At 50.2% G+C, this 9,925-nt stretch overlaps 1 protein-coding gene across 1 annotated transcript; it reads left to right on the top strand.

Annotated features, from left to right (window-relative positions):
* Nucleotides 1–3,210: 3,210 nt before the first annotated feature.
* LOC121458553 (ATP synthase subunit f, mitochondrial-like) lies at nucleotides 3,211–3,492 on the top strand. Its single transcript, XM_041667891.1, has one exon. It carries the CDS (start codon nucleotides 3,226–3,228, stop codon nucleotides 3,490–3,492), a length of 267 nt encoding a protein of 88 aa, XP_041523825.1. The 5' UTR covers nucleotides 3,211–3,225.
* The last annotated feature ends 6,433 nt before the right edge of the window (nucleotides 3,493–9,925 follow it).

Below are 9,925 nucleotides of genomic sequence, written 5' to 3'. Positions count from 1 at the left end.
CCACGGACACATTTCCCAGAAGCCTTTGCATTCCTTGTTAAAAGGCGAGGGTCACTACGACCCCCCCCTGCCTCTCCTGTTGTGTCAGCACACCTGCACCTGCCCGCTGTTACCCCTCCCCCATTAAAAGTGCACCCACGTGGGACCTCCGCGTATCTGTGTTTTCTTCCCCGTGTAACGTCTTTACCCTCTAACCCGCAGACAAGAAAGCCAGTCAGAAATTAGGAACAACAATGGCCATGGTAACAATTATAAGGAAACATTTCACTGGGGCTGACTTAGAGTTTCAGAGGCTCAGTCCGTTATTGTCATGGTGGGAGGCACTGAAGCAGGCAGACATGGTGCTGGAGAGGCAGCCAAGAGTTCCACATCCAGGTTAGCAAGTAGTAGGAACAGAGTGAGACACTAGGCCTAGCCCAGAGCTTCTGAGACCTCAAAGCCCATCCCCAAAGACACACTTTCTCCAACAAAGCCACACCTACTCCAACAAGGCCACAACTCCTGACACCATCACTCACTCCCTATGGGCCTATGAGACCATTTTCCTTCAGACCACCACACCTCCCTTGTTTAGTCTGTTGGTATTTTTGTATGTGTATGTCTGCTGGCGTGCATCATCAGTTCCTATGTATGGATCTGTTTGTCTTCTGTGGCATTGCTGGAGCAGAGCATTTTTCTGTCTTCTTCATGCCCCATGCTTGGTACCCAGAACACTGTCTGCTACCTACCAGTTCTTCCGCACTTATTCGTTGCATGGTTCTAGCCTGGTAACGTCTAACTTTCAGGACCTGCACCTTCCAGGAGTTCTTAGCTCCTCAGCTTGCAGGACCAACATCTCGCCAATCGCATCTGAATCAGCCCACCAAGGAGAGCCGGTAGGTCCTTCTCTGGGGATGACTCCTTGCCTGTAGCTCAGGGAATGGATCACCACATTGTGCACACTCAGGAGGCTGACTGCTACACAAACGCCTGTTGCTTCCAAGATTCTTCTTAGAGAATGGGCTTCCCACGACTGCTCAGAGTCTCTTCACTGCTTGGACCCAGGAGGGAAGTGCAGGTCTGAGAATAGTCTGGGTGTCTAATTCAGCACGTCTGGCAGATCCCTTCCGATCGCCTCTATAAAGCACGTCTCCTCTAGAGGAGTCAATGACAGAGAACATGTGATGGAATCCAGGCGATATTCAACAGGTGCAGCCCCATTCCTGGGTTTCTGAAATCAAAAACAAGAGGAGGCTGATTTTATTTTCGTTGTTTGTTTTGTTTTGTTCTGTTTGAGACGAGGTCTCCCAATGTAGCTCTGGCTGACCTCGAGCTGTCTGTGCAGACCAGTTTGGCCTTGAACTCACAGAGACCTGCCTCCCAAGTGCTGGGATTAAATGCATGCTGCACCAAGCCTGGCCTCAGGAACCTGGTTTTATGGAATTCAATCTTTCCTTTGAATTAAGACTTGAAGGGAGAGTGAGATGGTCCAGCAGGTGCTGTGCAAACCTGACATCCTGAATTGGAGCCTGGAACCCATGCAAAAATTGGAGAGAAGCAAGTCCTCAAAGTTGTCCTCTAAGCTCCATACACACACACACACACACACACACGCACGCACGCACGCACGCACACACGCACGACAACAGCAATGACGACAAAAAATAACAATAAAGTTGAAAACATAAAAAATAATTAAGTGCTGTCAAAACAAAGGGTCTGAATGTTGTTCTTTCTGAAAGCCACTGAGTTCCTGCTATGGTTTCGTGGATGCTGCTAGAAGATACTAGACTCTTGCGTCAGACAAGACATTTACCAAAGCAGTCTGGGCTTCCTGCTTGAGTTCTTCCTCAGTCCTCACAGGGAGGCTGGATAGTGTGCTCAGTGGGTGTTAGGTAGCTTTTACTTCATGGGTATCAAATAAATGGCAGAAAAGAACTTAAAAGAGAGAGGTTTATTCAGCTCAGGGTTTCAGGTCAGAATTCGTTGTAGTGGGAGAAGTGTCACAGTGGGCTTGATCCATGGTGTTGGGAGCATGCAATAGCATCTACCTGGTGCCAACCAGGATGGGGCTGGGAGCAGAGTCAGGCTAGAACCCCCAAGGACAACTTCTGGTGACCTATGTCCCCTGGATTGGTTTGCCTTCGTGTTCTAAAGCTTCTACAAACCTCCAAAATGGCACTACCAGTTGAGGACCAAGTGTTCAAACTCAAGAGCCCATTCTGGGGGGGGCGGGGATTACCCTGACAGAGATAAGCATAAAAATAACCCAAACCTTTTATAATAACCTGTAAGTAGAGATAGTTTTTTTTCAGAACTGAGATATTATCTTTTTTTAATAAGATTTTATTTATTATGTATACAACTTCCTGCCTCCATGTATGCCTACAGGCCAGAAGAGGGTGCCAGATCTCATTACAGATGGTTGTGAGCCCCCATGTGGTTGCTGGGAATTGAACTCAGGTCCTCTGGAAGAATAGTCAATGCTTTTAACCACTGAGCCATCTCTCCAGCCCCCTGAGATATTATCATTAGTCCATAGAACAGCAAGCAAATCTGCCCCGTGCCCTGGTAAGAGGATGCTCTCTATCCTCCAAGGGAGAGCAGAAGCATTAGACAGCTTCAGGATGCAGCTCAGGTGATAGATTGCTTGCATAGCATGCTCAAGTCCCTGGGTTTGACCCCCAGGGCCCCCTGGTGTAGTAGGAGGGCCGCTTGTTTGTTCCTGGCTGCTCAGCCCCAAAATAATCACACGGAAACTATATTATTTAAATCACTGCTTGGCCCACTAGCTCTAGCTTCTTATTGGCTAACTCTTACATCTGAATTTAACCCATCTCCATTAATCTGTGCATCACCACGAGGTCGTGGCCTACCAGCAAAGTTTTGGCATGTCTGTCTCCTGCAGTGGCTCCATGGCTTCTCACTGACTCCGCCTCCTTTCTTCCAGCATTCAGTTTAGTTTTCTCTGCCTACCTATATTCTGCCCTGCACAGGCCTAAGATAGTTTCTTTATTAACCAATGGTGATTACAGTATACAGAGGGGAATCCCACATCACCATGGGGAGCAGGAGAAATCTGTGGAGAGCCAGGTATGGTGGCACATGCTTGTGATCCTAGCACTTGGGAGATAGAAACCAGTGGATGTGGAGTCCAAGACCAGCTGAGCTACAGAGTGAGTTTGAGCCTGGGCTTTATGAGACTGTCTCAAAAAACAAAAACAAGGTGGACACCGGGACTGCAAGATGGCGTCGCTCGTGCCACTGAAAGAGAAGAAGCTTATGGAGGTTAAACTTGGAGAACTGCCAAGCTGGATATTGATGCGGAATTTCACCCCCAGTGGCATTGTGGGAGCCTTTCAGAGAGGTTACGACCGGTATTACAACAAGTACATCACTGTGCGGAAAGGCAGCATCTCGGGGGTTAACATGGTGCTGGCAGCCTATGTGGTTTTCAGCTACTGCATTTCTTACAAGGAACTCAAACGTGAGCGGCGACGCAAGTACCACTGAAGAAGGGTCACTGTGAGGGGACTGCATACCCGAGCATAAGCGCCTCTCCTGCGCCTATCCATGAAGAACTCAACTCTGGCTGGATCTTCATGTCCTAAGAACTAGTATCCCATAAAAGGTGACTGAGTGGTTTATGAAAAAACAAAACAAAACTAAACAAAAAAAAGCAAGGCAAGTAAACAGTCTATAGAGAAACCTCTTATGATACACCATGTCTAGAAGAGATACAGTAAGTAACAGCAGGCTCTGGGTAGAAGGGTGTTACAGTTTACATCTCGAATGTTCTCCAAAGGCTCCTGTGCTGAGACTTGGTCCCTTGCATGGTGCCACTAGGAGATGGTGGAACCAGGGAGGTAGGGCTTAGGGGAAGGTGTTAGGTCACTTGGGTGTGCCTCTCAGGGAACTCTGAAACATCATCTTTTCTCTCTCTCATGTCCAGGGCATTGCATGCACATCTCTGTCATCCATTGTCACACATCATCCATGATGGTGTATGTTCTCATCATAGGTACCTAAGAAACAGGGCCACAGAGGTAAACCCAAATCTGTGAGCCAAATAAACCCCTCCTCCTTATAAACTGCTCATCTCAGGTATTTGTTAGAGGGATGGAAAACTGGCTAACACAGTCTCCTGGCATTTCTGGTTCTTTCCAGACCTGGGTAAGCCTGCGGGACATGCCTCACGGATTCTCCCATGCCCAGCTCCACACTCTTTGGGCTCAAAAGTCTTCAGAATTTCCAGATGATGAAGGTTCAAACAGAAAGCAAAGCTGAGGCCTTAGAACTGTGATATGTGGTACCCAGCAGTGGCTGCCTGAGGAGCGTCCACAACCAGCCAGAAAATTCCATTCCTGACTCAAGGTGCCCTCCAAACCTAACTGCTCATCAGCACAGGGGGCAATGAGGCATGGCAACACTCCAGAAATGGGTTGATCTGTCAATATTACCCTTTGCAGGTAAGACCACCTCCATCTCCTCAAAGAAGGAAGGAGCCTACATGGTCCAAAGTTTAGTTAGCCAACTAACTAAAGTGAGTGAACACCAGCTTCAACTAGAACTCCATGACAGGCCCAAGACCCTGCCCTGTGGCACTTCCAGACCGGCTGCAGAGACAGATATCAGTATGGACATTGTCATGTGACCAAGGGCCATTGTAGAAGTGAGCAAGGAGGAGACAGCTGTCCAGAGGAGGCCATTCCAGACTTGGGGCTTAAAAGGATGACTACCCAGGAAACAGGGGGAAAGCAGATGACAAGAAAGGGCTATGGGTTTAGAGATGGCCCATCCCTAATGCCAAGAAGTCAGACATGATACCTGCCTATAATCTCAGCCTTATGAAACCGGAACAGAGGGGTCATAGTGAATTCAAGTCTAGCCTTGGCTCCACAGTGAGTTTCAGGCTAGTCTCAGAAACATAGTAAGAACCTGCCTTGAGAGAAGAAGGCGGCAGGGAGGGGGGCAAAGGGAAGGAAAACAGAGCATCTTTGCCTTCATCCTGAGGGCAGTGTGTGGCCATTGGAGGGGGCAGGGGACACTGGCTGTGGTTCCTCTTCCTATTGTAAGTTCAAGACCAGCACTGTTTACACAGAGAGTTCCATGCCAGCCAGTGCTGTAGAGTGAGACCCTATTCCCAGGAATATAATCACCCGCAGTTTGTGCACCTAGGGCAGCCACTCTCAACATTCAGTGAGCTTTGTTCTCCTGTTTCCTGGGCAGCCAATCACCCAGGCATGGCCTGGGGGAACCCCTTCTTTTGTCTTCACATCCCACATCTTCAGAGTACACACAGGAAGACCACTGCCTCCTGGTTTTCTCTGGTGCAGGCCCACAGCGGCACCCGTCCTGGCAGGACCTTTAGACTCATGATGGTGAAGAAGGAGAGTTCTCACCCTCTCCAGACCCACGAGAGATGTGTGGAGAGGACCCACGGGCTCATAGCCTCTCCCTACTGCCCCATCCCCCATCATGGCTGCATCCTCGTCCTGCAGTAGCTCTGTGATCTCTGGCCATCTGTGGTGTGGGGATCTGAATTGAGCCTATATCCCAACCGCGGTGGTGGCCTTCAGTGTCGCCTCTGAGGATCAGAACCTATACTGAGCATGACCAGGAGCAGGGAATCTCCCCTTTGCAGCCAGTCCTGCCTCCCTTCCTGCCTTTTACAAATCCTGTCGCCTACTCAAGCTCTGAGGGGTAGGGGAGCAAAAAACAGAATTCATGCCTGAAACTGACAATCAAAAGAGCAAAGGCCACTTTTTTTAAAAAAAAAAAATACGTTGAGAAGAAATGCAAGCAAATATCTAGACATAGTAGTTTCTAGCAACAGAAATATGTTATGAACACAAGCTCTCAGGTCCCTGCCTCACTCTGGCGAGAGTGCAGAGCAAGCTTCCTTCCTAGTCAGGAATGAAGGGTTCTCAGGACAGTTTCCCTCCTTGATCCTCTGCCTGCGAGGAGCAGAGCCAGTCAGGTAATGAAGCCGACTGCATTCACACTTCTTCCTGATAATTGGTCACCCCTTTCCAGAGCAGGTGGGTTCTGATGCAGTAATTGGCAGGGGACTGAGCCGAGCACCTGGGGACGGGAAAGGCGCTAATTGCCAGCCTCCCTCTCAATGCCCATCCTTACTGATGGAGGATAAAAGATCTCTGCACGACTCCTAAGTACCGAAGGGCAGGGGTACACGACTGAGATGGGGGTGATGGCAATCAGTAGTAGAGTCTGGACTCAGGAACCAGGCTGGGGGGCTCTGACTGCACAGCTTGAGGTTTTGCTTCTGGTGCGAGGAACCCTCAGAAGGGCTGTTCTGAGTCTGGGAACTCCTGAAGTCCTTTCCAAGTGAGGCTGGCCAATGCCCAGCCTGGGACCTAGAGCCCAGGTCTGTGGCGCAGGATCTGCCACCTCAGGAGTTTGTCAAACAGTGCTTCAGACCAACACACTGTTGGAAACCAGATGATTCGCAAAAAGCAGGTTTTCTTCAACCACGTTACACCCCAGAGTGTGTCCCTTTCCTTCCCCGCAGTGGACTGGGAGCCTTGACCTGCAGGCGGCCGGTGTGCCTTTGGGATCCATCCAGGTCCTATTCCGGGCCACAGGCACCGAGCTTTGGTGCTCAGTTCTGCAGGGGTATGCCAGCCAGGTCTGCAGCAGGGTAGTGGGCTCACTTGAGCCACCCTTGGTCACCCCGAAACACCCCATATTAACACCCAAAGGCTTGTGGGTGGGTGTGAATGCTCACAGCATTGGGCTCCATGGCCACTCAGAGAAAGGACTCAGGCTCCTCCTCCTCCTCCTCAGAGGCTCAGGTTCTGCTCTGTCCCTGCTCACCTGAGCCGGAGCCTGGGAGTTACAACAGTCCCCAGGCACACACCCTGCCCTCTGTCTCCACAACTCTGTCACAGAAGACAGTGTAGCTCAGTCCCTGTTAGCTCAGTGGGACCCTCCTGGCCTCAATTTACCCCTCTCTCCCAACCCCTACCTTGTAGCCAAAATGGCCTTCATGAGCTTCTGTCTGACCTGACTGTTCCTTGTTTAAAAACTGAATTCTGCCAGCTCCTGCCCATGCTTCAGGGCCACTCTCAGTGGCTCCTTCATATCTTCCTAGGAAAGCTATTCCTTAATCTTTTTATTTCGTTTCGAGAGTATTATATCTGTGGTAGATAGAAAAATGCTTCCCCTTGGCGATGTCTATCTTTGAAGCCTGTAAATATGTTACCTTACATGCTTTCTTAGTCTGTTTAGTCTGTTTTCTATTGCTTTAACAAAATTCTCGAGTCTCTGTAATATATAAAGAGAAGGGGAGCCAAACATGGTGACACATGCCTTTAATTTCAGCACTTGGAGACAGAGGCAGACAGATTTCCGAGTTTGAGGCTAGCCTGAAATACAGAGTAAGCTCCAGGACAGCCAGGGCTACACAGAGAAACCCTGTCCTCGAATCAAAAGCCAAAAAACTAAAAAAGGAAATAAAAGAGAGAGGTTTAGGGGTTCAAGGGTATTGTGCTGGCTTTGACCTGGCTCTGGTGAGCACCTCATATAGACGGTGGTATAAGGATGTCAGCAGTGTATACAGGATCAAGCCATTACAGGTGAGTCAGGGAGCCAGAGGGAGGCCGAGGGGGAAGGGAAGTAGGGAGGGAAGTAGGGAGGGAAGGAGACTCTTCCTTATCCTGATAGGACCAGCCTCACTGTGCATCAGGGGGTCCTCCGTGGAGAATAGGAAATGGGACTGATTCCAATTCACAGCCAGAAAGCTTGGCTCCCTAATGCCCCCCTTCTTGCTGTCCATATCCCAAACCATGCAAGTGTGGTCTCAAGTCACTCTTCCCTAGGTCTCTGAGGTCCCTTAGTTTTCTTTCCTACTCCAGCTTCTACCCCGGAACCCCCAATCATAAGCAAGATGTCAGACTCCGAGGCCAGGGAACACCCCTGCTCCAGGAACCAACACAGTCCCCCCATCCTCATTTGCAATGAGGGGACTGAGCGTGGGAGACAAAGAGATCAAAGTTGCCAAACCATGACATGGAGGGGACAAGACAAGAACCCAGGCTGGGCCTCACTTGCCTCTCCGGGGACTCTAGACAGCAGGATCAGAAGCCCTTTTCTCAGATGGGGAACTGAGGAACAGACGTTCAATCCCTTGGGTGCAGTCGGTTGGTTGAACTACGGATCTCGTTTCCTAATCTCTCTGCACTATTCTGAAAGATGGAGAAACTGAGGCCCGAGGGCTTTTCCAGGGCCGTGTATGAGCAGAAAGCAGGCGGTTGGAGTTCGACTCAGAGCACTCCAAATCCACGATAGGGGGAAGTGCCTGGGCCGAGTGGAGCCTGGCTAGCTTGCCGCCTTCAATTAGACCGTTTGCTTTTCTGACCAGAGGACGATTTAACTAATAGCATCAGTTTTCTGACATTATTGATCGACCAAGATTAAATATGTTTGTCACAGTCAAGTGGACTAATCACTTTATTGTATTTCAAATACTAATTTCACCAGATAGATGTTGGGGGTTGGTGACCCAGGGGAGGCTGGAGGAGATGGGCGCGAGCGTGGAGCGGGTTCAGGAAGGCAGGGGAGCAGATCAATGCAGCGGATCCGTCTGGAGGTGGCCAGAGCGGGCAGGCTTTCCGGTGGCCCGTGGTACTCAGCCTCGGGGAACCTGCATCCTCTCCAGCCTCCAGGCACGCTTGAAATTTGTCTTCTCAGGAGAAGCAATTTCTCAAGCATTATTGGAAAATGGTAGACATTCCCAAATAGCTACTCTAAATCAGCCCTCAGCTGCGCCTCTTGAGCCTGCTCTCACGCCGCTAGATGCAAATGCTGCTTCTCTGGGCCATTAGCCGTTCCAGGAACCACCGCTTCACAGCAAAAGCTGGAAATGAACTCATCCGTCTTTCAAGTCTGGCTCTGCCATTCCCATAGCTCAGCGTGTTAGACGGGAGCCCTGGGTTTCTTAATCAGCCCCTGGCCTGAGTGCAGAGGGGCCAGTGAGACATACACACAGAAGCACACAAACGTGTGGGCACACAAACGTGTGGACACACAACACAAATGTATACATCCATCCACAAAGTGTGCACACACGCACACTCACGATAGGTGAACACAGATATAAATATGTGATGCTCCGGTAGCCACACAGACAAGCTCACACAGGTACACCACTGCACATGCTCACATGCAAAACACAGGATTCTGGGTCTGGCAAGAAGACCACGGAAAGGCCCTTTCTGCCAAGCCTGACTGAATGCACTTGACTTCGGTCCTTGGAACCCACATGGCAGAAGGAAAGAGCTGACTACTGCAAGATGTCCTCCACACATGCATCACGGCATCCACTGTTGCCCCTGGGGCTAAAGAAAGGCAGATAGTTCTCCTCCGTTATTGGACTTCCGTGGCTCAGGCCTTGGGGAGAAGATACAGGCAGAGCTGGTTTCCCCACTGGGCATCAGGCCCCAATGGATAACACTCCCAGCTCTCAGGAGCATGCGCTGGAGTGGGGTCCTCTAGGGGAGAGCCCTCCAAGCTGCTCACTGAACCCACAGGTTAACTGAATGCAAATCAGTTCTTTGCAAGGAGCCTGGTGTCTCTCATCCCTGTAGCTTTCAGGCCAAGTCGGCTCTGAACTATGGGTTTGGCATTTTCCAGCCCTAGTTGGTAGAAATATCCTTGTCCTTAGAGGAGAAGGGGCTCAACAAGGGGCGGAACCATTGGTGGCCAGCTGCAGCTGGAGCTGGGGCTTGCTGACTCGCACACAGGTAGGATGCAGACCCGTGGTGATTGCTGGCCAAACCCACCTAGTGTCTGAAGGGGGCCAGGGCTGCTCGCTGCTCCTTCCTCAGGCTTGTCATGGTGGCTGCATTTCCTGGCCATAGCTTGCCCTTGAGCAGAAGTTCTTTTTTTTTTTTTTTTTTTTTTTTTATGGGTCACTGAGGCTTTT

The sequence above is a fragment of the Microtus oregoni genome, unplaced genomic scaffold (assembly GCF_018167655.1).
Source record: "Microtus oregoni isolate MIOR12 unplaced genomic scaffold, Mior012 000017F_ref0000208, whole genome shotgun sequence".
Classification (NCBI taxonomy): Eukaryota; Metazoa; Chordata; class Mammalia; order Rodentia; family Cricetidae; genus Microtus; species Microtus oregoni.
Note: the sequence above shows the minus strand (reverse complement) of the source record. Positions and strands in the feature narration are given on the sequence as shown.